Below are 26,275 nucleotides of genomic sequence, written 5' to 3' on the forward strand. Positions count from 1 at the left end.
GTGGGATCTCTCCATGACAGGGGGAGCACTGAGAGAGGAGTGGGCTTGGGTTGGCTCCTCGGCCCCATTTCCCTCCAGAGGGTGAAGAAAATGGCACTTGTTTTCTATTCTGTCTACTGGGAAGTCTCTTGCAGAATAGTCTTAGAGTCACTAAGTGCCCAGCACCATTCCTAAGTTACAAGCGACCTGAAAATCTCTCTTAAGACTCTTTGAATTACTTTCATTTGTCTATAGCTGTATGTCACATGTAGTTATGATGTACCTCTTCTCAAACATCTCTTTTGTTCTTCTTAAAACACCAGGACAGCATTTCCTACTTCATTGGTGCCAGCTGTTTGGTAAAGTGGGCTGTGAAGAGGCACTCTAGAGCTGTAGGTGACCTAATTAATATATATCCAGCAGGTGTCAGGATACAAGCAAAGAGTATCTGTTTTCTGTTATGATACAATGTGATGCACATGGCCAAAGTGTAACTGCCCTAGCAGCATCATGGATACACGTCACGTAAAATAATGGATATATATGGGTATTTTAACTTGATACTGGGAGTACAGATGAGCTTTTCTAGGTGAACAAATATGCTTCTGGCTTGTTCACATGGCATATTTAATGTCTGGCCATACGATGGAAAAGGGCTGGAGAGCATCACAGTAAAAATGGGGTAAAGAGTAGGCTGGGGACCAAATGAGTTATTGTAAGAGTTTGTTTGCAAATCTGTTTGCTCATGTATGATTTGAGGTTTAGATTTATTGTTTATGTTCCTGCTCCTACAGAAACCTTTGTTCACACATATCTTGTGAGTAGTGGTATTTATATGCTTGAAGTCTCTGCAGTATCAAGGCATTTTTTTTCTGCATAGCCTGAAGACCTATATTATTCATCTAAATTAAAATGGGAAATGCGATTAGTCTAATTTAGATTTCATAGATTAGGAAACAATCCTTAGGAAGGATTAGGAAAAAAGGAAAAGATTAGGAAACAAGGTAAAGATAGAGAAAGAGAATATAAACCTTTTTTTGTAAATTTCTCATTCTTTATAAGAAGTCTAATCTTTTTTGTTTTTCTTAATTGCAGGTAGCCCTACTGTTTCTGGTATGTCAGATATGGATTATCCTTTGCAAGGACCAGGTTTGCTGTCAATACCTAATCTTCCAGAGATCAGCTCCGTCCGCAGAGTCCCACTTCCCCCAGAGCTAGTGGAACAGTTTGGACGTATCCTTATGAAAAATAACGTGTTAGGTTGTGTAAGTCATAGTAGAAACGAACTTTTTTCTTCCATAATCTTCTTCCCCGATCTTTCTGTCAGACTCCCGGTAATGAACTTCGATATTGTTTACGTTCCCTTCATAAGGCTCCAAGTAACAAGGTCCATTTGTGTAGAGTTGCTGGTGGAATTAGTTTCTGTATGAAGAACTTTGAATGTTTATGGTACATAGTTTGTGTACTACTGTATATAAAGTAATATTAATTTTTTTTAAATGCCCCAAAGGGGATTTTGCCTTTGCTAGCCAAAATGCATTTAGTCCTTACATCAGCAGTGCCTCAGATATGCAGTGCAATTGTATGATGGGAGTATTTCCAGAAATCAGCAGAGCTTGGCTCACCATCGACAGTGACATTTTTATGTGGAACTATGAAGATGGGTATGTAGAGAACACGTTCCTGATGATATTTTATTGGTATTTTACGGGAATTAAGCTATTGCAGAAGTGGGAGATTGTTTACTGGTAGCACAGAGGTGTGCTATTCAGTTTAACTTACCTTGATTCCTTTCAGGTTTTACTAAAACTTTTGAATAATAAGTGTTAAGGATTTTTAAGAGTTCGTAATATTGCTGCCAAATCATCTAGAGATGAAAGAAATGAAAATGTATTTGCTTAGGATTAGACATAGCTAATATCCTAAAGTTATTGCTGTATTTATGCTAAGGCTTTGCTTATGCCAAAAAAGTAGAAAAAAATTATACTAATTGCCTAACTTTTCTAAGTAGAGTTGGTAAGTACTCTGATGCATGTAAGTGGCCAGTCATTCCCACAAGGGTAGGTAATACAGCATTTTGTATTACAGTACTTTGAAGTATTGTGATTGAAGCTCTCCTGCCTAGCATAAAACTGCAAATAATTTCATTATATTTTCAAATGGCAGTGATATGTTTATAATTTGCAAGTTTGCTTCTTTATTTGCCTATATAGTAAGAATTCTTTTAGTAAGAATTGCTTTATATATATTGTTGCCTTTCCTAAGAAGATTAAAGCTCAGATAGTGGCTCACATAGCTCATATCCATACATTTACGTTGTGTCACAGTGTATTAAATACATTCCCCAAATGAAACAGCACTGCATGGTGTTAAGCATAAGGTGCTGGGGAGGAAGTGGGAATTCTTGCTTTAGGTAATTTTCATGGGGAACAAAAAAAATCATGTAAGTTCCTCCCTCTGATGTTAATCAGCATTGCAGATGCTGCATTATGTAATTCAGAGTAGACTGTATGAATTAATAAAATCCAAAAATATAGAATACTGCACTTGGGTTTCAGGTTTGAAACTCAGCTATAGGGACTCCAGGCAGCTCAAATGATTGCCTATATAGTTTTGCTGTGAAACTTCTCTGTCATTCCATTGTGCTGGACCTGCTTTCACCCAAAGCAAAAGATGTAGTTGGCTTCAGAGTGTTACAATAAGTATTAATAATTTTTAAATATACAGAGTCTGATTTTATTTACTTGGTTATTATGTGATACAACATGACAAGTTTTATGCAGGGGTGGTTTTTTTTCTTATTTGTTGACAGGGGAGATCTGGCTTATTTTGATGGTCTTAGTGAAACTATTCTTGCAGTGGGTCTTGTAAAGCCAAAGGGAGGTAAGAAATACATGACAGTGACTAGAATTAGGCAGTTACTGAACCTTCTATATATGTTTTTTTTATATATGCATATGTGAAAATCTGTGGGGTTTGTGTGTGTACGTATGTCTACAGAGGATGCGTGGGTTTGTTTTGCTTTTAGAAACATTATGAAATTAATTACAAGCCAAAAATACTTGTATAGTTTAACAATCATTTACACTGATAAGCTTGCATTTTTTTGCCACATTGTACTCTAGCATTTGTACTGTTTATAAATTTACATGTTCAAGTGATAGCTTCTGTGAGATCCTGGTTTCTAGCCCTCCCAGTTCTTTTAGTAGCTACTGCTTAGATAACATTGAAGTCAATGTTGAATTGTCAATAGGATTGGATTTAAAGGAAGCATGTTTATAAGAAAAATGTCATTTTAAAGATCCTGTATTTCATGAACTGGAAGCTGAACTGCTGACTGATACTCCTTTCTAATTCTAGACTTTCACAGATCGTTAGGTCTTAAATATGGCTATTCCCTCTAATCAGTAATGTGTCTTTCCAATGGATACATTGGATACATCATTGTGATCTGAGAGGTTGGCTGCAAACTAAAATTTTATTTTCTCATCTTTAGGTATCTTCCAGCCTCATGTACGACACTTACTTGTTTTGGCTACCCCCGTGGATATTGTGATTTTAGGGCTCAGTTGTGCTAATATACAAGCAGGTAATTATTTCTTCCCCCCTCATTCTCAGTTGTGCATTAACAAGTGTACATGGCTGTTTTATGAGTAGCCATTGGAAGAAGAAAAAAAAAAAGGAAAAACAAGACCATGTGCTAAGCGCCTTGCTAATTTTTAAATCATGTTACAGACAGGGGGAAATAATTTTTATGGGGTGTGCACTTGCTGGATCCTGGACTCCCACAGGAGCATTAAGTGGTATTATTCACCTGTTTAACATGAAAAGAGTTTTTGAAACAGGTACTCCTTTTAATTAGACAGCATGTTAGAGAGGGAGAGAAGAGATGGGCATGAATCTTGGAACTGGTGAATACGGTTCATTAACCTCATTGGCATTTGTATTCCAGCCACAGAAATTGAGAACCTGATACCATTTTTTTTATGCCATGTATATTAATAGAGAAAATACAGAATTGTTTGGAGAAAGTGAGAGGATTACAATCTTTTGTTCTCTTTTTATACTATCTTGATGTGAAAGAGAAAAAGAAGTAGAAATCTGTGTTTTAGACTTGTCATGGTTTAGAGGAGATGACAATGCATAGAAATGGAAAACATTGCATTTCCTTACTTGGAAACTTATACAGAGAATTTACTTTACTTTTTTTAAAAAACAGAAGATTTGTTACTCTGCAGTTCGCTGTGGAGAATAGCTAGTCCAGAATGTGTTTAGTAACTATGAAATTTGCTGTAATTTTTCCTGTTTTCCAAAATGCTTCTTATCACAGACCTGTAATATTTATTAGAACAACTTAAAAACTAAAGAGGATTTACACGTTTATTTAAGGTACTGGATCGCTCAATGACAGTATGTCTGGCGGAATGCAGCTGCTACCAGACCCTCTCTATTCGCTGCCTACTGACAATACTTACATTCTGGCAATAACATCCACTGATAACGGGCGTATCTTTTTGGCTGGAAAAGATGGCTGCTTATATGAAGTAGCATACCAGGTGACTATAGGTTTTACATGCAGGCATTTTTCATTGTTTCATGATTGTGGGATCTAGGCACTAAGAGTTCTAAAACATGTCAGGTTTGCCATTCTTTTTTCTTCCATAATTATGTTGCATGGGTTGGTTGCACAACAGCTCTGATGTCTTAGTGTAGCTCCACTAAGAAGTAGTAATTGTATGAGGAATAGCAATGCAGCTTTGGTCAGCTTCAAAAATAAAATTAAAATTCTGATATCCTGTACCCTTTTTTATTTAAAATTTTCCTTTTAATGATCATCTGTTTCTTTCAATTGAATAGTACATACTTTTTTAATTAAATCAGCGGTGTGTGGTTAGATTTTTACTTGTTTTCATACTTATCCTGTTAACGACTTTTTTGATATAAGTACTAGTTTCTGGTTTTTGTTTGTTTTTTTTTTTCTAACGCTGTATTTGTTTTAAATTGTAGGCTGAAGCAGGCTGGTTTAGCCAGCGCTGTAGAAAAATTAATCACTCAAAGAGCGCACTGTCTTTCCTTATTCCTTCATTGCTACAGTTCACATTCTCAGAGGATGGTAAGTACTGATGTTAAAGACTTACCCCATAATTTAATGTAGCCTTTTAAATAATACTACCAAGAAGTCAGACTGAATAGTTTCCTCATTCAGAGCATTTAGTTATTGTCAATTAAACATGTAGTGGCTGATGATTATAAAAATCAGGTCACTTGTTTGTGTGTCGAGTTCAGGATATAGATACCAAAGCCTGGAAAATTTGACACTTATGACTAAGGTTGGTCTTCCGTAGTACAAAATTAATACGTGCTTAGCGGGATCACAGCAAACACTAAAATGTTTAAGTAAATGATTTCACCCTGTTTCACTATTTAGTGAAAAATTAATTTGAACTTATACAATTTCTTGCTCTTTTTTTAGTTTACTAATAATCGTGTGAAATTGATTGCTGTTTTAAATCACTTCCAGTAGGAGTCCTGTGTGGGACTCCTGCGGTTTTTGTTAACTTACAATTAATTATTTTATAGATATTCTGCCTTAAACTTGTTTTCACCTAATCCAGTGTTGATTTGCTGGTTCTCCCTTTCCCCCTCTCTTGCCAGATCCTGTAGTTCAAATCGCCATTGACAACTCTCGAAATATCTTACACACCCGCTCAGAAAAAGGAGTGCTGCAAGTATGTGACTTCTTCTAATGACTGTTGGCTATATTCCTAATGTTTATATAACTTTTTAAGTTTTCCTCAGTATCTGGGAATTCTGTGTAGGTATGTCAGGATATTATTCCAGTTTATCTTTTTGTAACAAAGTGTGTGCTGAAGACCTAAAATACTTTCTTCTGAGGAAAGAGTAGCCTTTTGATCTTCCCCTCAATTATATGGAAACATGAGGATGAAAATAGAGTTTGAGTTGCTGCTTGATAGGTGAGGCTGTATTAATTAATTCAACCATAAATCGCTAAGCTGTATAATTGAATTGCAGGTTTACGATTTGGGACAAGATGGTCAAGGAATGACCAGGATTACTTCTCTTTCACAAAATGCTATAGTTTCTGCTGCTGGGAGCATTGCGAGGTATATATTTATGACAATTGTAATGTAAGAGGCTTCCTTTAAGGCCAATAGTTTCATGCTATATTTCTGAAGAATGTTGTTTGCTTATTTCTTTGGATTGAGAGTGTATGGGGGTTTTTTGTTTTGTTTTTTAGAACAATAGATCGTTCTGTATTTAAGCCTATTGTTCAAATAGCAGTAATTGAAAATTCTGAATCCATAGACTGTCAACTACTAGCAATCACACATGCAGGTAAGAAAGCAATGCTAATTTCCCCATTTTAAACTGATAAGTGGCATCTGCACAGTTTAGCGAAATTGTGACCTTTTTTTATGTTTTGTTCAGGTGTCCGACTGTATTTTAGTACTTCACAATTTAAGCATCCAACAGCTCGTCCCTCCATGTTAACCTTGGTTCATGTCCGTTTGCCGCCTGGATTTTCAGCTTCTTCTAATGTGGAGAAGCCTGCAAAGGTTCACAGAGCTCTTTATAGCAAAGGTAAGCAGTGGAACACAGCTCAGATGAGATTGAATTTTTTTTTTTTTTTTTTTAGTTATGGTCATTATCATGCTGTTTTACCATTGGGGAGTTTGAAGCAGTGGGAATAACTGAGAACTAAGCATGGCTTCTGTGTGTTAATGCGAGAGTTTTCGGAAGTGGAAGGTTGTCATTATTTTTCAGAATTTAGTTCCTTCTGCAGGGTGCAGTGTCTGAGCAGAGAACTCTGTTCATGTGTTGATCAACCTTTTCTTTCTTCTAATCTCCCCATAAAATAGATTTAATGTGTTCAAATTCGCCTATGTGTCTCTAGCCATGTGTGATTAGTTCTTGAAAGCAGGAGATAGAATAGGCTTCTTACCTATTTAGTGCCTCTTATGCCGACTTTAGTGTGTGCTGACTGTTGTTTATTTTTTAACTCATTTAGCTACTGATACCATGTAAGATACCAAAAAACTGCCAGATGGTTCAGCTTTATGTCACTTCTGATTGTAGGCTGAATTTTTAAAAGTGCTGCAGAAATTGGCGGGGGTGAGGGGGGGGAAATATCTCTGTTGCTGACCCTTTTAGTGATACATACTGATTTTTATCCTTGAAGTCATTTCTGGATGTTTTTTCATCCATGATCAGTTTAAACATGTCATTTTTGAGGCATGTTCTACCTATTTTAGGCTCATTTTTTGTTTGTACCTTTTAGAGTAGATGGCAAATGGTGTTAAAAGTGACCTTCTGAAGAACCCTATGACATAGAAACTCAGGAGATACTATTTGCTGTTCAAATTGTATGATTAGGACTTAAAGATTGATTTTTACTAAATCAGGAACGAATTAATGAATTTGCGTCTAATGCATGATTATTGCTTCTAATACAAACTTAATATCGCTGTTCTTGCTAGGGGTCCTGCTGATGGCAGCTTCAGAAAATGAGGATAATGACATCCTGTGGTGTATCAATCATGATTCTTTCCCTTTTCAAAAGCCAATGATGGAAACACAGGTACTAAAGCAAACTTTTATACAATTTTGATGGAATCTAGATATTATTTTTTCCTCTATGATAACAGATACTTGAATAATACTATTTGCAAGAAATGGGTAGTTCACAGAAAACTTCCATGAGGAGTTTGGAAACGCTTACAAAGCTACTTATCAATATGCTTCAAAGAAGAAAAATTAGTAGGCAGTTTTGTTGGTGAATGGGAACTGATCTCTTAGTAGGGATTCCTAGTTCAGCCATACTTTTTAGCTTGATGCAAGCTCTGTATCAAAAGCAATTGCCTTGACTTCTAAGACTTGAATTCTGATTAACATATTTGAAAATATTGTTGTCTATAGCATGTTGCATGTTGTGGACAAGCACGGGAAGACATGGTCCACGGTCCATAGTGGTGGTTGTTGATGAGGATAAAATTTGGCTAAGATTGTTTAAAATGTAGGTGCTAGAGATTTTGAGTTTGTTTATTTAAACTGATATGCAGTGTCTTCATTAAATTTCAGACATGATTAATCTCTTCATTATTTCACCACCTTTTTTCTGATTTTCTTTTTCCTAATTGTTACATAAGTGGGTTTGTAAGAGGGTTTTGGAGGGCGTTAGTTGCGTCAGTTCAGGGAGAACATTTTATATATTCCAGCTTTAAAGGAAGTCTGAAGTCCTCTGAAGTAGAGGAGTGACATGTCAAAAATAGTATTATTGGAGGAGCACTGGCAGAGTTGGAATGAATAGAGAGACTGTATAAGTTAAAAGTTTCGAAGTCAGCTTTTGATTTGTCTGCTGTTTTAATAACTTACAAAGGCAGAATTAATTAATTATAATCTTTATAATTACTCCAGATCCCTTCCCTGCAAAAACTTACACATAAATATCCCAAGTGCTGACCTCTCTCTTTTTTCCAAGGCATTTGACAGTAACAGACGGCTAGGTTTCCCAAACAAAACTGCAGCCTGTTATTGAGCAGCAGTTCTTCCTTGTTAGCATACATAGTTTTCTGGAATGTCTTCACTACCATATGTCTCTTCTTGAGGTATATTTGAAGTACTGCTACGAACTGTGAAACTCTTGTAAACCTTTATGATTCAGTTGCAGCATTTTTTGATTCTTTAAGAAATAATTTAAATTCATCATATCTTTGGTACTTAGTTCTGATATGGTTAGCAGCTTGTTGCTATTTATATTGTAGCAGCATTAAAGGATCCCACTTTGCAAGTTCTTTTACATTTAAATACAAAACACTATCCCTATACCCCAAAAGAAGCAATGTATTATTCCCTGTCTCCCAAAAGCAGCAGTATATATATAGCTGTAAATTTGGTGGTAACCTTCTGTTAGACAATACAAGAACTTGCTTGTTTCCTTTGGGTTTTCTTGTTTCACGAGTAGATTCTATTCTGTGTAATTTTAAATGGTAAATACTAAAATATCACCATGGACGTACAAAATCCATGTCTGCTACCAAACTTTGGATAATATCTATCTGTTGTTCAGATGACCACCCGTGTTGATGGACATTCCTGGGCTCTTTCTGCTATCGATGAATTTAAAGTTCAGAAGATTGTAACACCACTAAATAAAGACATTATTCCAATAACTGATTCACCTGTTGTTGTGCAGCAACACATGCTGCCACCTAAGAAGTTTGTTCTACTTTCAGCCCAGGTGAGTATTACTTTTCTTGATACAGGAAATCAGAAGAGTAAGTATAAAGTTGGAAGACTGATCTAAACCTGTAAATGTTTACTCATGTTGGATATGTTTTAAGGATTATATTCTGAACATAAAAAGGAGTAAGGAAGAAGATTGCTGAAACCATCTGTACCTATTTTAAATTTACCCAAAGCTATTGGGTCAGATTCTCTTGTACAGTGTATTAATTGTTTTTGCTGGTCTCCAGAGACCCTTGTAGATAAAGATCATAGGAGAAGTTCTTTTAACCTTGGTTATACTCATGATTATATGAAATTGAAACAAGACACTGGCTGCCCAGAAAATATAGTTTGAGTAAATATTGTTGGCAATTAAAATTTGAATAAATAACTTCTTCTTTGTCATAGAAGAAGTCCCAAAAGGGTTTTTTTAAAGGGTTTTAAAAAACAAAACCCACAAAAAGGAAAAAGAAATTAACTTTCCTACTTCTCTTTTCTGATTTCATTTAGCAATATTTTAGGGCACTTAATATCTTAACCAATAGGCAATTTAAAAAAAGAAGTTTAATCATTAATGTCTTGCAACCTCTAGACTCAACCTGCATTTGTTTAATGGCAGCTGTTTTGTTAAAGGCACTAATCGGACCTCTCCAGTAGTTAGTATGGATGCAGGCAAGATGATGGAGTGTAGAGTCTTACCATGCCCTTGATCCTGAATTCTTCAAGCATTTTTTTTCCAGGCAGTTTTGAGGATTTGCAAGATACGTAAAGCCTTTCTTTTCTGTATATACTTGCTGTATGTTTGTATTGTATGCTTCATGTTAGGCTAAGAACAGCAAAATTAACTCAGTTTATGGAGAGTTTATAGCCATTGCAGTATTTTTGCTGCCTTTCCTAGACTCACTAGAGAATTTTCTGCATGTGAACGGGAACTGGGCTTTAGGCACCATTCACTTTATAGTTCGATCCAATAGCGCAACAAAGCAAAATTCAGAATGCTAAAGATAAGCATTGTGGGGAGGGGGTGTTGGAATGGCCAGAGTAAAGACAACTTTATTCTAACTTATTTTGGGTTACTTTCAGGGGAGCTTTATGTTTCATAAACTCAGACCTGTCGATCAGCTGCGGCATCTGCTTGTTAGCAATATAGGTGGAGATGGAGAAGAGATTGAAAGATTTTTCAAGTTGCATCAGGTAAGATCTTTTAACCTGTTATAAAAAAAGGAAGATTTACAGTATTTATGTAAATCTAATCACTTTCTTTAGCATCTTTTTGTTGTTGCTCTAAACTTCTAGTTACCCTTTCATTTATAGATTAAAGTATTAGCTTTTCCTCCTCTGTTGTCTACATAAAATTGTATAATGAGAAATAACTTCTCATTTTATGATATCTAAAAATGGAAATGTAGTTCACTTTCCCTGAAATACCTATATATCTTGTACACAGAAGCATAATGCAGTTCTTAGTTTAGGAAATGAGTTCATCTAAGAGGAGGGGAGGAAGATTTTCTAAAAAAGTTAAATTCCTACCACTGCAAGAGGTTTTTACATTTTGAAGGCCAGTAGAAATGTGTATAATTGGTCTATTTTTTTGTTTAAGGTAAATAACAAACAAGCAGGAAGGAAGCCGTCGTGGATTACATTTTTAATTTGACTGGTATTGATACTAGTACTAGTATCTGTAGTGAATGTTCACTGTAATCTATTCTCTTCTGCTTTGATACGACATATTAAGTGATATTTTAACATGTCATTAGAATATGCAAACCATTATTTGTATAGATTTTTTTCTTAAAACACAATCTTAATTTACATTTCTGTAAAAATTGCATGAATCTTAGTCATAATTAGGTGACAGACATGGAGATTGTTTCCTACCAGTAATTGTACTGAGTTTGCAAAAACTGTGTAACAAAAACTTAGCTGCTACAGTGGGATGCCTCACTATGGTTCACTTCTTGTCTATAATTGGGAAGAGCTGATTTCCCTGTGTTCTAAATAAAATGATCCAAAAAGTATTTACTGTTTAGTTATTGCGCAATATAACTTCTATACATTTCTTACTAACTTGATATAAGCTGCCACATTAATAGTATAATATGCCCCAGGAGGATCAGGCCTGTGCCACTTGCCTTATCTTGGCCTGTTCTAATGCTGCATGTGATAGAGAAGTATCTGCCTGGGCTACTCGAGCATTTTTCAGGTAAGTTTCAATTCTGTAGCTTGTTCTGAATATTATGCTCAGGATCGCTACAGCCACTAAATAATTGTACAGGCTCTTTAACCTGCTGCATGACCAAGCATTGTTTTAAAATGAGCATAGACCATTAAACCTGGTGGAATATGCTTTTGCACTAATTTAGGGCTCATCAACAAAGGAAGCTTCCTTAGTGGTGATTTCTGGTTAGTTCCCCTTGCATTCCACCTGTAGAGGAGGCTATTGAAAATGTAATTTAATCTGCTTGAAATGCAGTTACCTATACTTCACAGTAGCCCAGTTTATTGAAGTGCAGTGTGTAGTAATATCTTTAATGAGACCAACTCAGACAGCTGCAAAAAGAACAGACAAATTTTTTAATTTTTGTGGGGTTTTGGGGTTTGGGTTTTTTTGTTTTGTTTTCAGTTTTTTTTCTTAACATATTTCAGTTATTTACGCTGTTCACCATTGCACCAAGAAAATTTGTATTCAAATGGACTTAAACCTGTTCAGGGCCTGATGGCTCTTGGTCATAGATGTTGATTTCTTTTTTTTTGGTTGTTTTTTTCCACTACAAATTGAGTGAGGAAATATGGGCTTCCACTCTGGAGGATTAATTTGTCATCTATGTATTTTAAGTATTGCATATCCTTGGTATGGTGCAGATTTGTATATTTTAATTAGTTGCCTTAAACAAGTTAGTATATTGTGAGTTTCTTGGCTGTCCTCACATGACATGTAGCCTGGAGGAAAAAAGGGGTTTGGTAAGATACAGCTGTTGAGAGTGATGATAAAATGTGCAGTTTTGACTGTACGTTTGTGCTAGAGTTCGAGTGTTATGTTCCCAAAAGCTTGGTTGTTCTTTTCGAAAACTTGTGCAAGTGTTAGATCAAGTCAGCTATTCTCAGCAGGCTGTGAATAGTTGCTCTTTGTTAAACACAATTACATTACAAGATCTGAGAGAAAATGGCGATGATAACTCTGGAGAGATGGGTGTAAGCAAGGGAAGAAGTAATGAAGTGCTCATGTAGCAATATAGGAGAGAGATGGATAGAAATTATTTGTGGACAATAGAAAGATAAGCATGGGTCATCTCAACTGTGTCCTTCTTTCCACTTTCCTGCAGAGGCAAACCTTAAAAAGATACTAAAGCATAAAGTTGATTTTGAGAATTGGTGAATTTCTCTTTAAAGTCTGATCATATCACCACAGAACTTAAATCATCCACAAAAAAATATGTAGTTGTTCATCTAACTTATCTTTACAATTACATATGTTAATGTTTTTCATATAACATGCATTCAGTTAGTTTTCTTTTTCTCTCCCAAAAGTATCATACAGTCACAAATATTTCTGAAAAGTTATGCTGGTTTTTTTATTCCCCATTTTAAAAGAACCCCAAAATTGCTGTTAATTCTCAAAGACGTGAAAATGAAATGGACTGTGTATGAAGTGTGAGGAATTTTTGTCTTTGCATGTAAACTTTAGGTATGGTGGAGAAGCACAAATGAGATTTCCGTCAGCTCTGCCTCCTCCAAGCAATGTTGGACCTATTTTGGGTTCTCCTATTCCTGCATAGCAAGTATTTAATGGTTTTGGACAGGTTTTTTTTCTTCTCCTTAAATTTGTTGAATTTTGTCTTCTCACAAGTACCTGTCTTCTTTTTGTCTGAAATAGTCCTTGATTTTCCATTCACTGGCTAATTAATTACAGAGTTTTTTTCCGTTTCTCTTGAGTGATTTTTGGATTTAGTGAGAGGGTGATGTGATCTCAAACTATGTCTGGATTTGCATATAATCTGTTAAGATTACGTGAAGAAGGTATACGTTTGTTGCTGCCAGAGGCAATTCAGCAGCCAGAGAACAATCTATCAATATGATAGTTCAAACTTTACAAAGACTAGCTGGTTGTTGTGTGGCTATAGCAGAGTATCTTCGTTGTCATACCTCTGCAGATATTGTTTATGAGAAGAAAATTTTTGATCAAGAAATGGGTTGGTTGTTTGGAGTGATTTCTCCCTGTTAAAGCTCTAGCTTCAGTGTTTGGTTTCTGCTTAGGTCGTCAGTGCCACTTACAAATGAGAATAGTGCCTATTCCTCCTCCTCAGAACTTGATGCTTGTTGGAGTGGAGGCCTTTCTGTATCACTCAGATTCACTTAAATTTCACGTGCTTCAGGAAGTTGTCCCTTAACATGTGTTACTCAATTCCAGATCTTAAGGGTTTTTAAAAATGATGAATTTGGAACTCTGATTGAATTACTGAATTAAATTCATTATTTTTTTATCAGGAACTTGTTAATTTCCAAGATTCTTATCTGACATGTGGCATTCAATTTTACATGTCAGACTTGGGAAAAAACTTGATTGCCTGGAATGCAAAGAAATTCCATTTCAGTACTGTTTTTGACATATATCCAAATTCATAAGTATTGGAGAAAGATGTGCTGAACTGGGATGAAGTTCTGGAAAAACAGTTGATCCTCCTTTTCAGCATTCTCAACTGGTATTAAAACACTAAGAAGAGTGGCTATTTTTAATGCATCAATGGCATCACTTTCCAAGATGGTGTGGAACAATAGCAATGTGGGCAGCAGCTGAGGCAAGGCATAAGAGTGTAAAATTAAATCTCAGTTAGGGAGGACAGCAGCTATGGGGAGAACAGGTGCTAGCAGCAGACTGAGAATGAAAGTAAGGTGTGGGCGAAATGACAGGAAGCTCTGTAATCAATAAGGTGACTCCTTTTAGAAGTAAATGTATTTTTCCAAAGTCTAAATGTTTGGATATTTTTATCATTTGCTGTCATATATGCCTCTTTGAAACCTCGTATCAAGGCACGTGTTTCCATTTTGCTTCAGTGACAGGTCCAGGTGGGAGATGGCACCATTCTTCTGCCACTACTTACTCGGTTTGCTCAAAGGGTAGAGAACTGTCATGTGAAATTAAGATTCTGATATTGTGGATGTCCCATGTGGTGGGTCAGACAGTGCTGACAGAAATTTGTTAAACACCTTGAAATTTTGCATGTGAAACTACATTACAATAATGTTAGCATTAGAAGGCCAGGCACCTTTGACTTAGTTCCCTCTTTTTCTCACTGTTGAAAGTCTAGTCATGCATTCACATGCTGCTTTTCTGCAAGTGTGTGCTTTGCTTGGCATACAGGAGAATGTGCTCTGAGAATGTATTGGCACTGTTTAGTGAAGGACTTTGTAACCATTTGCACTGTTGTGTGTTGCCGAGTTGAGGGAATTGTAGTGAATAAGGCAAGAAGGACTGATTCTCTGCTAAAAGCCAAATTTTCAGAGTATCAGTTTTCTTGCCCTTTCTGTGGTATATCACCCTACATGCTGATGGTACATGGACGTTTTTGTAGATGACCACACATGTTCCTCATGCTTTGGGTATTCAGACTTAATTTGGAGAAGGGTTGAATATTCACAGCTGAATCTGAGGCCATGGACAGTCTCAAAGTGAATGTTCCAAGTTAACAGTGTTGCTGTAGTGTTTGCCCAACTGCCCTATGTAAAAATGAAGAATAATAATACCAGTTTCTTTTATTTGAGTGCTTTGAAGGTAAAATTGATGTTTTTTGAAAAGATTTAAATGACTGAAAGTGAGTGCTTTGAAAATAGGTGCCCATATCAAAAATGGGAGCAGTCAGAAAGTAAGGAACAAGAAAAAGTATGTGGACAGTATTATATTCAATGCAGGGAACAGATGGTGTGCAACAAATAACACATGAATGCTGGGAAAAAAATGCTTAATAACTGCTCTTGAAAGAAGCATATCCATTTGATTCACTTGTGGAGTGTTGGGTTGATAAGAAATGAGTGCAATTTGGTATTTAACTATAAATAAAAGCTGTTGGAATAGTTCTAACTTTAAAGTACTTGATTTAACAACTTTGCTGCTTTTGCACAGGGATTTTATGGGTTTTATCTTGATTTGGGTTTTGTTTGTTTGTTTTTAACAAACTTACCTTTATTTCTTTTCCCTTTTAGGTTCCCCCTTGACTATTGATGGTCCATATCCTAATCTTAGTTTTTTGACACCACCTGGACAAGGTAATGCCTTCTTTTCCTTTGCTGGAGAAATTCTTTTTCCACTAGGCTTTTTTATTTGCATTCAAATGAGTAATATTTACCTACTTTTAACCTAGGTCTACAACCTCCTAGTATGTCAACTCCCATGTTTCCTCCTGGGAATTCCATGTCTCACCCTGGTACATCCATTAGTGGAATGATGGGTCCCGAGATAGTATTTTCTGGAAGGCACAATGGCATCTGCATATACTTTGCTCGGATTATAGGGTGAGGTGTTTGTGTAAAAAGAGATTCTGTCACTCAATTTGTTTAAAAAATCCCTAATGCTTGTAGGTGGTGAATTCTATCATAATAGCATTTAAATTTGAAATTAGTAAAGTGCATTTTTATGTTGTGTTTATGAAGTACCTGTTGATATAATATGTCCTCTTGACAGCTCTATTAATAATAATACATTGTGCTGGTTTTGGCTGGGATAGAGTTAACTTTCTTCACAGAAGCTAGTATGGGGCTATGTTTTGGATTAGTGCTGAAAACAGTGTTGATAACACAGGGATGTTTTCGTTACTGCTGAGCAGTGCTTACACACAGTCAAGGCCTTTTCTGCTCCTCACCCCACCCCACTAGTGAGTAGGCTGGGGGTGCACAAGAAGTTGGGAGGGGACACAGCCAGAACAGCTGACCCCAACTGACCAAAGGGATATTCCGTACCGTATGACGTCATGCTCAGCATATAAGGCTGGGGGAAGAAAAAAAGAAGGGGGCGACATTCGGAGTGATGGCGTTTGTCGTCCCGAGTAACCGTTAGTGTGATGGAGCCCTGCTTTCCTGGGGATGGCTGAACACCTGCCTGCCGATGGGAAGGAGTGAATGAATGCCTTGTTTTGCTTTGCCTATTAAACTGTCTTTATCTCAACCCACGAGTTTTCTCACTTTTACCCATCCGAGTCTCTCCCCCATCCCACTGCAGGGGAATGAGCGAGCAGCTGTGTGGTGCTTAGTTGCCAGCTGGGGTTAAACCAAGACATACATTCAGTGAATGGCTAGCACAAGAAAGTTGCTTGGACATTGATCCTGCAATCAAGTGTATATGCACAACTCTGAAAAATGCGGTTTTATTTTTTCAAACCTATGAGCTGTATGTTTCAAACTCGTACTAAAGGATGAAACAGAAATGCAGAAGGACTTACAGGATCAAAGTCCTGGCTTGAAGTCTTTTCTGTTAAGGAGCTTTAAAAAGAATGCTCAAATCAGAGCAATGAAGCAAGACTAAAGAGGATTCTGTTACATGGATGTTGAGTCCTGTGTTATTAAAGACTCTAAGCAAGAATAGAGCTCTTCATATGTTGGTCATCTCTCTGCATGCTGGCTGGGAAATAAGTTTTTATTGTGACACTTGTTTGCCTGCCCTGTATTTCCAGAGAATAATATTGGCCTATATTTGAAGTATTTGAGAGCATCAAACTTCATTTGATTAAAGTTTTAAAATTTGAAATTTTGTTAATTATCTATATCTGTACCATTCAGAAATGTATAATGTATAATGTAAAATTTTCATCCAAATTAAATCCTTGTTTTGGACCTTGAAGTAAAAAGCATTACCATTTCTTTGTTAAAAAATTATACATAGAAGACTTGCAAAAATACTTGCTTATATTACTTGGCTTTTAATGCAGTATTCTTTTGTGTTGCAGAAATATTTGGGATGGCAGTATAGTTGTGGAGAGAGTTTTCAAAAGTGGCAATCGAGAAGTTGTTGCAGTATGTAGAAGATTATTTTGTATTTTTAAAAGTTTCTTATAGTATATATCTTAAGCCCTGTTATACTTCTGTTCCCAATTATAAACTGATAAGGAAAAAAACCATCTTTGTCATTTGAATGTTTTCTTAAGTGATGCACTCTTAACTGAGGAGTAATTATAGGTTTTAAATCTTTTTGAGCTACTATTTTGAATGTTACTTCTTAAGAAACCTAACTGTAATTTGATCTCTGTTGTTAAATGGCAATGGCCAGTTTTTTCTGTGTTTAGTGATTGCACTTCTTTCATTTCTGCATACCCCCTCCAGACAAAGCCTAAAAATAAAATGCTTTAGTCTGTTAGGATAAACGTTGCAGTTATGCAAGGACATAAAAAAATTTCCAGCATGCTTCTAACTAACATCTTGGTGTTTCACTTTTTGTCCGTGATCAAAATAACAAAATCTTTTCTGACTGTGGATGTTAATACAACCCTGAACTGAGTAATTTCAGCAATGCAAATTAACTGCTACATGAGCTTTCTTCCTCGAGTTATAAGGTACCTGGGAGACTCTGGAAGACCTTTGCAGTTATACTCTGTCTTAGCAATGTTAATCTTTGTTTTAGTTCAGAGTTGGAAATAGTAAAACACAGCTGATTTGGTTATCAGAGGGGCAAAGTAGCGTCTTGAATACTGTGTATCTTCAGAGGACTACTGCCTCTTCACATGTATGCCCCCTCCTCAATGACTGTGGTATAATAATGTTGTGTTCTAGCAATAGCATTACTATTATGCTATTTATTTGTTCTACCCTCTTTGCGTTTGTCTTTTTCATGGCTTTAGCTTAAAATTGTAAATTTTTGGAAAAAAGTTTGGAAACTAAGCTTTCTATAAAGAAGTCTTCCTTTCTTTTGCAGGTAGAAAGCAGTGTTCCATCCCATGTGCTGGAATGTGTACTACAAGAACTAAAAGGTTTACAAGAATTTCTGGATAGAAATTCACAGTTTGCTACAGTAGGAGCCCTTGGAAACCCAAGGTATTATTCATTGTGTTAAACTTACTAGTGATATTTAATGTCCAGCACTTGAAAAACTGTACTATGTGTATCTCTGTTGAGTTGAAGTGTATGTATGGTCTCCAGCTTCAACTATCCAGGTGCTAAAAATGAGTTGTTAGATTTCATCTTTAAAAGATTCAGTATTTGTAATCATATTAGCATTTCTTTTTATTTTGGAATTGCAGTTTCAGCACACCAGCCAATCTGCAACAGAGGCTCCTGGGTTTCATGCGGCCTGATGGTGGAAGTTCTCAGCAAGTCCAGCAAGAGCTCCAGAGGAAATATCATGGTATGTAATTACTTTTGAACAGGAAGTATCAGGGAATGGTGCTTTTGGATGTTATATCTTGTTTGTTAAAACCTCTGAATAAAAATGCCTTTTTCCATACAAATTTGACATTAATCATTATGCCATACTTGGTAATAAGTTCTTCAGAAAAAGCACTGTAGTTTGGAAACTAACTTTGCTAGCACCTTGCTTTTGCTTCTATACCATATCATATTGTTCCATCAGAAGCAGTGCTTCTGCAGTGACATTGATGTGAGAAAATCATTTACATACGACTGTACTACACATGAAGTATATACCCAGAATGACAACTCAAATCTAGATAGAGAAACATTCCAGCCTTTAGGCTGACTGTGGCAAGAGACTTCGTGTGTCACATGCTGCGGATGTTACCTTTCAGTTTGATATTGAAAGCTTTAATATTGTAACTAATTAAAGCAGTCCACAAAGGAGAATATCTAGTGGTCTTGAGCCACTGCAAAACACAAGTTGTACCTCTCAATTTATTACGCTAAAATAAAAGTTCTTGAACTTTAAAGCACTTTTAAACTTCTCTCCCTCATGCAAAGAATTAAATTTCAATTCTGTGTAGATATGTGTCCTCTTTATCCTATTTTACCCATTCAGACAATCTTGAAATATAAAACTAGAGGCTTCTTTGCACACTTACCTGTCTCCTTTTTTTTTTTTTCCCCTTCCTAGTGTTCTCCATATTTCATGAGATTGTTTCATCTCCTCATTACAATACTTAGTAGCTGCATACCCATTTATATTTTCAGGATAGCAATTGTTAAGCAATTCGTTTGTGAGACAAGTGACTATGTTGTCCTATTAAAAAGAAATACTGTAATGCAAGTTACCAAAGTTACAGTCACTGAAATGTCTACAAAACTTTGTTTAGAAATAAGAGGCCTGTCACACATCCCACTTATAAGAGGCCTGTCACACATCCCATTTGAACTCATGTCCTCCTTTGGTGTAGCTTTTGCTCAGCACTTGCAGGCAAGTTAGGAAGTGTTGCTGATGTGTATACAGAATTGAAGATGCTTGTGGTCCATGTGGGTATAATCCTGGATTTTAATTTCTCTTTCGTACTGCTCACTTTCAATAGTGTGAATGTAAATTTTTTTTTAAAAGTCATTTTGTAGAATTCGGTACACATTTAATAATTCTATTTTTTCATTTTTATGCATTCCAAAGCCCATAAGCCCTTTTGGATTGCTAAATGACACAATATAGTTATTGCTGCTTCATTTCTGAACTGTAAGCACTCAAAAGTAAAGACATAAATTGTTGCGATTATGTTCCACCCATGTAATAAGTATGTCCATATTACTCTTTCAGTGAATAGAATACATCTTACCAGATTTAAATGTTACTAGTTTTCGGAGTAGGTATTGTTCCTTTAAAGGTAGCGTAGACAGCATTGACCAAAGTTGTAATTGTAACTGTTCTTTCTAAAAGCAAATGCAGGTAATCAAACAAAAAGGGAATACGTATTTATTTTTATTTCTTTTATGTTCATCATAAATACATTTATAATAACTTTATGGAAAAAACCAGCAAAAAATTAAGACTGATGTGTAAATTCCATGCACTCACACGAAGCCATACTTCTTTTTCAGAAAGTACTCCTGTGTTGCATAGTTTGAAATAAATGTTAACAGATGGTATTTGTTTTGGGAAATGTTAACATGGCACTTTCCTCCACAGAGAGCTAGACAGCATTAATCAAGAATGGAAGAGAAAAAAAAAAATAGAAATTTAAAGAGATTGTTATTGTAAAACCTCAAAAATTTACATGCTAATTTGAAACATGTAGGACAGTTAATTATCTCTTTGCCATTTCAGCTGAGGCACAGCTAACTGAGAAGACCTCGCTTCAAGGCATCCAGCAGCTTGTTCGCAAAACCTGTCAGGCATTGGCTTTATGGAAGTTGCTGTGTGAGCACCAATTCAGTGTTGTTGTAGGGGAGCTTCAGAAGGTATGATCCAAATCGTATAAATTACTATGTTTTCACCTTAAGCACATTCTGCAAAATGTGCTGAAAAGAATAGACCAATGTTGTCCAGCCGAGAGGAATTCATTCTTTGCCTTAGTGGAGAGCAATAGGGTTGTAGAGTCTCAACCCTTGCAGTTTTGTGTAAGTAGGGGTCCAGAATGTATCACAGAACGGCTGAGGCGGGAAGGGACCTCTGGAGATTATCTGCCCCCTCTGCTTAAAGCAGGGTTAACTAGAGCAGATTGCCCAGGACTGTGTCCAGTAAGGTTTTTAATACTTCCAAAGATGGAGACTCCACAGCCTCTCTGGGCAATCCATTCCAGTGTTTAACCACCTTTAGAGTAAAGAAGCTTTTTCTTATGTTCAGATGTAATTTCCTTTGCTTCCTTTTGGCCATTGCATTGTGTCCTGTCACTGGGCACCACAGAGAAAAGTCTGGCTCTGCCTTCTTTACACCTTCCCATAAATATTTAGTAAGATCCCACACACTGCTCCCTGAGCCTTCTCTTCTCCAGGCTAAGCAATCCCAGTTCTTTCAGCCTCTCGTTTGTAAAGAAGGAAGCTTACAGAACTATGGGTGCTTGCTGTGTACCCTTTGCTAATGTTGAATTTGCATGCAGCCCTTGAAGATGCTATTAATTTGAATACTAGGCATTCTGTCCTACCACTTGATAGGAAAATAGATTATTTGGGAAGTTGTATTCTTTGCTGATAAAAGGAACAATTTTAAAACTTTACAAATGCACAGAAGCTGGAGCTCTTCACACGGCTGCTTTGGGGAGTTAGCACAATTTCTAACACAGGCAGCTTTTCTCTTGTGCTGGACAAGGAGTTATCTAATTGTTCAACAAATAGAACCTTTTCCTGTCTGCAGTAGTTTTAGAGTTTTTGTAATAGTGTTTTCATGCTGTTAGTAATCATCCATAGACACTACATAGACACTACTGGCAACTCTATGTGAGCAAATATTCCTAGTAATTAAAAAAAATTAATAACCTTCAGTGTAGTTTAATACAAAAAAGCATGAAGAGTATAGACCTCAAACTTTTTAAATTCCTCCTTTTTATGCATCTGTCATTTTTTTCATCTATCACAGTACACAGATGGCGGCCATTATTAAAAACTGACAAACTCATTTTATAGGGTGTGCATTCTGACAGTGCGCTGTGAAGTAAGGGGAACTGCTGATTCCATTCTTACTCACAGAGATGTGAAACAAAAGTGACGCACGGTGAAGATGGCAGAGGAAGTCTGCTCAGAGGAGTTCTCACTATCCTTTGGCATCCAAGGGTCTAGTGCCTTCATTGATAGGGCTTTCTTTATTATTTCCATTTTGCTATATAATGTGTATTTTAAATAATGTATTTCTATGCTGTGCACTTCAATCATTGGAGTTTTGTATGTTTTTATTTACTGGAAACAGTTAACTTTGTTGCTGTAACATTGTAACATTTCTAAACAGAATAAAGTAGAAACTTTGGTAAACTAATGAAATACTGTCTATATTCAGGAACTTCAAGAACACCTGAAGATTACTGCTTTCAAAGACTTGGTAATTAGAGACAGAGAGTTGACTGGAGCACTCATTGCTTCTCTCATAAACTGTTATATCAGAGATAATGCTGCTGTGGATGGCATCATTGCCCATTTGCAAGATATCTGTCCTCTTCTTTATAGCACTGATGATGCTGTGTGTTCCAAGGTAAGCGCGCTTCCAGATTTTACAGCACCAAAACACAACTTTAGAACATGTTCAAATGAGATAAAGTTGGGCAGCCTGTAAATCATTATGCTCATATAGTTTCAGGAGCACAAAACTAATGAAGGTAGGTTGTGTGCATATTTGTGTCTTATAGTTGATTAACGCTGAAAATTACGCAAGCTCTAATTTGAAGCATTTGCAGTTATTTGTAGTGTTCATAGGGTCTCTACCTCCAATGTGATGTCTAATAAAACTGTCGTCTTGATGTTGATAAAAGGTGTTCTTACTCCAGTCTTTCCTCAGCATAGTTTTTTGTTTTCTGTCTGTTGCCTACTTTCATGGAATTTGTGGAAAGGTAATTGTGTTTAAGAACTTCACTCTTTGAAGCTCTTCAAATAAATGTGAAAAAAGTAACTGGTGAGGGAAGAACGGGGAATCAGTTGGTTAAGTCTAAAGCCCTTCTCTGTATTCCCATTGTACGGTCTTTCTGCTGAAAACTAGTGTTATCAAGTGACGAGAGAGTGCTTTTGAGAGGATGATGTTTCTACTGTTTCAGTTTTGAAGTTTGGAATAATAACTCATTAACTTACAACAATATCCATGATCTGTTCATGATGTGTTCGTGTGAGTAATTTCCATTTTCCCATCATTTGTATTCAGGCAAATGAACTGCTTCAGCGGTCTCGACAGGCTCAGAGCAAACTGGAAAAAGAAAAGATGCTAAGAGAGTCACTGAAAGAGTACCAGAAGATCAGCAATCAAGTAGATCTTGCTAATGTTTGTGCGCAATATAGGCAAGGTAAGAGGCAATCCCTGATCATGTTCTGGTAAATATCTCTGGTATCCTTTTGTGCCGTCTTCTTTTTTGTTTGTTTTGTTTACTAACTTTCAACTCGTTCTACAGCGTTTTACCATAAACAGTTTAATAGCTCTTACAATTAATATAGGTCAACCTGTTCTTTTTGAAAGCCTTTCTAGATTTCACCAGCCATCAACCTGTTCTTGTTTAAAGCCTTTCTAGATTTCACCAACCAATCAAAAAACCCACTTCTGTATAAAAATATTCCCATCCACTTATTTCAAATTGCAGTGTCCACTTGTTTCATATATGTGGTAAAAATGTTTTTAGGAAAATTGTTGGGCTGTATGTAAGCAGAGGGTAAATGACTGTACTTTTGCAAGGTAGGGTTTTGTACCAAATATGCTGTCTGAAAGATGGTTATGAATCCTGTTTTGTGCAATAGAAGATACTACATAATTTAAATGTAGATATAACTGTCGTAATAATGAAGATTTCAGCCTCTGTACAAATATGTAACTTCAGACTTGCATATAATCCCACAGGTTAGGTACAGGCATAAACCTTTATACAATACACACCAGAGTGACTAAGGTTTATTTTTTCTTGCTTGCTAAAATGGGAAGTGTTTGATGTCACTTACCATTTTGTCATAGATTTAATACAATAATGAATGGTGATATCTTTTGGGTTTTTTCTAGTGCGTTTCTATGAGGGAGTAGTAGAACTCTCTCTTACAGCTGCTGAGAAGAAAGATCCCCAAGGTCTTGGCCTTCATTTCTATAAAAACGGAGAACCAGAAGAGGATATTGTTGGACTCCAAGCTTTTCAAGAGAGGCAAGTTTTCAGAATACCTTATTACCATTACGTGGGGTGCTTTATTTCAAGGGACTGGAAAAGTAACTCTTGGGGAAGATATGCAGGGTAATGACAAACAAGCATTTTATAGTAAGAGACACAATTTAGATGGTTTTGCCCAGTATTCTCTTCTTGATTATCATTAATATGGCACCAACTTAATCTGGAGCAGAGGGTAAACTGATAGATGCAGAAAACATTGTGATCTGAACATTACAGAAATACTTGTTAGAAAGATGATTGTGAACAAACTAGATTGTGGCAACTAGCTGATAATAATCTGTGACCTCTTCCAAATTTTAGTAATTGTGTTTACAAAGGCATACAATAACAACATTTGAGAAGAGTATTTCATAGGTAGTTGCAATGAAAATTGTGAGGCTTTTATTTTCTTTTGCTCTATTTACAGGTTGAACAGCTACAAGTGTATCACTGACACCCTTCAAGAATTAGTGAATCAAAGTAAAGCTGCTCCTCAGTCTCCCAGTGTACCCAAAAAGCCAGGTCCTCCAGTGCTGTCATCTGACCCCAACATGCTAAGCAATGAAGAAGCAGGGCATCATGTAAGAAACTCACAAAAAATCATGACTGCAGACCAGAAAGTAGTGTGATTTGAAGGGGTGTAGAATTTATTATTTTTAAAAAACTACAGAATAGTTTAGCAAAGTAGATAAAAGTCAAGATTTGTCATGAGTTGGCTTTTTTACGTACAGAGTGTTCATAGAAGTGATGACATGCAAATAACGTGAACCTAAGTATTGTCACATACGTATTCAGTGCTTGATGTAATGTAACCACTTCTGGAATAACAGCTTTGGCCTCTTCTTCCCTTAGTTTGAACAAATGCTAAAGCTGGCTCAGCGTTCAACAGATGAACTCTTCAGTATTGCACTTTACAACTGGTTGATACAAGTTGACTTGGCAGACAAACTGTTACAGGTGAGCTCATCTCTATACAATGAAATAATTTGTTGGAGGGTTCCACTGAACTGGAAGAGTTAATTGTAATAAAGCTGATGCTTTAAAAAAGGGGAGACAGCAAGAATATAAATGTTACCTTTATGACTTTTGCAGGTTACCGCCCCCTTTTTGGAACCCTACCTTGTGCGGATGACCAAGATTGACCAAAACAAAGTCCGTTATATGGATTTACTGTGGAGATACTTTGAAAAGAACAGAAATTTTAGTAATGCAGCCAGAGTCTTGGCTAAGTTGGCTGACCTGCATAGGTATGGATTATGTGTGATCTATTACACGTATTGATGTAATCGGGGAAAAACCAAACAAACTAAAATCAAAACCTTTTGTGTGTAGGTATTTTAAGGAAAAACCAAGGACAAGAAAAGGCCAATGCCCAAGGATGTTTGCTAAAAATTTTTTAAATGAATGGAATATATTAGCTTTTAATCCAGGCCATTATTGGAAAGAAATTGTATGTTTATTTTATGTATTATACATTAGCTTGCAATGTATTTCCTGTTGTAAGCACTGTATGTTAAGTGGTCATTTCTTACACAGGATTTTATAATGTGATAGTACAACTGTGGAGCAGTGGATTGAGAAGTACGCTAGAATTGAGCCTGCAACAAAGATGGGGTTACATGGTTGGATAATGTCCTGCATGATTTAGTGAAATCGGAAGAAGTCACATACTAATTCCCAGAGTCTAGTTAGAATATAACTAACCCTCAAATAATTATATTACGTACCAATTTTATTTTGCATATTTGTTTTGCAGCACAGAAATTTCTCTTCAGCAGCGTCTTGAATACATTGCACGTGCCATTTTGAGTGCTAAAAGTTCCACTGCCATATCCTCTATAGCTGCAGATGGTGAATTCCTACATGAACTAGAAGAGAAAATGGAAGTAAGAAAAAATACTAATCTAAGCTACACTGTAAAGGCATTATTTCACTTTGTCTCATTGCACATATTTATTACCAAGTTCTGTAGAAAGAGTTTTCTGTGCTTTCTTCCCAACGTGGCAAAGTTATCCAGTTGGTAGGAGACTCTGAGGTGTAAGACAGTAATACTTCTACATTTAAATAGGTTAAAGTTAATTCTGGGTGTACTCTTAAGCTTTGATTAAATTAATCCAATCTTGAAATATTTTATTTTTCTTTTTAAACAAGGTTGCGAGGATCCAGCTTCAAATACAAGAAACATTACAACGGCACTATTCCCATCATTCTTCAGTGCAAGATGCAATCTCCCAGCTTGATGCTGAGCTGATGGATATAACCAAGGTGATGAAAATTTCTCTGTATTAAAAGTCAGTTTATCACATTTTGGGGGAAAAAAATGCTTTGCAAAGACTGATCCTATGCTGACTAGGAAAAGTAATAGACAGTTTGGCATTCCT

General features: G+C 36.3%; 1 protein-coding gene across 1 annotated transcript in view; it reads left to right on the forward strand.

Annotated features, from left to right (window-relative positions):
• Positions 1–1,082: 1,082 nt before the first annotated feature.
• Positions 1,083–26,275, forward strand: part of NUP155 (nucleoporin 155kDa) — a 30,425-nt gene continuing 5,232 nt past the window's right edge. Inside the window, 30 exon segments of the mRNA XM_009576325.1 lie at positions 1,083–1,212; positions 1,547–1,643; positions 2,792–2,862; positions 3,476–3,568; positions 4,369–4,535; positions 4,987–5,092; positions 5,635–5,708; positions 6,013–6,104; positions 6,239–6,336; positions 6,430–6,582; positions 7,479–7,579; positions 9,068–9,238; positions 10,309–10,419; positions 11,334–11,428; positions 12,911–12,995; positions 13,711–13,816; positions 15,424–15,486; positions 15,582–15,732; positions 17,160–17,226; positions 18,122–18,240; positions 18,453–18,550; positions 20,402–20,535; positions 22,064–22,255; positions 22,916–23,054; positions 23,756–23,891; positions 24,322–24,475; positions 24,747–24,851; positions 24,987–25,141; positions 25,651–25,780; positions 26,046–26,159. Of these exon segments, the coding sequence (XP_009574620.1) occupies positions 1,095–1,212; positions 1,547–1,643; positions 2,792–2,862; positions 3,476–3,568; positions 4,369–4,535; positions 4,987–5,092; positions 5,635–5,708; positions 6,013–6,104; positions 6,239–6,336; positions 6,430–6,582; positions 7,479–7,579; positions 9,068–9,238; positions 10,309–10,419; positions 11,334–11,428; positions 12,911–12,995; positions 13,711–13,816; positions 15,424–15,486; positions 15,582–15,732; positions 17,160–17,226; positions 18,122–18,240; positions 18,453–18,550; positions 20,402–20,535; positions 22,064–22,255; positions 22,916–23,054; positions 23,756–23,891; positions 24,322–24,475; positions 24,747–24,851; positions 24,987–25,141; positions 25,651–25,780; positions 26,046–26,159 (3,495 nt within the window). The 5' untranslated portion in view covers positions 1,083–1,094.

This window comes from Fulmarus glacialis, unplaced genomic scaffold (genome assembly GCF_000690835.1).
Source record: "Fulmarus glacialis isolate BGI_N327 unplaced genomic scaffold, ASM69083v1 scaffold33134, whole genome shotgun sequence".
NCBI lineage: Eukaryota > Metazoa > Chordata > Aves > Procellariiformes > Procellariidae > Fulmarus > Fulmarus glacialis.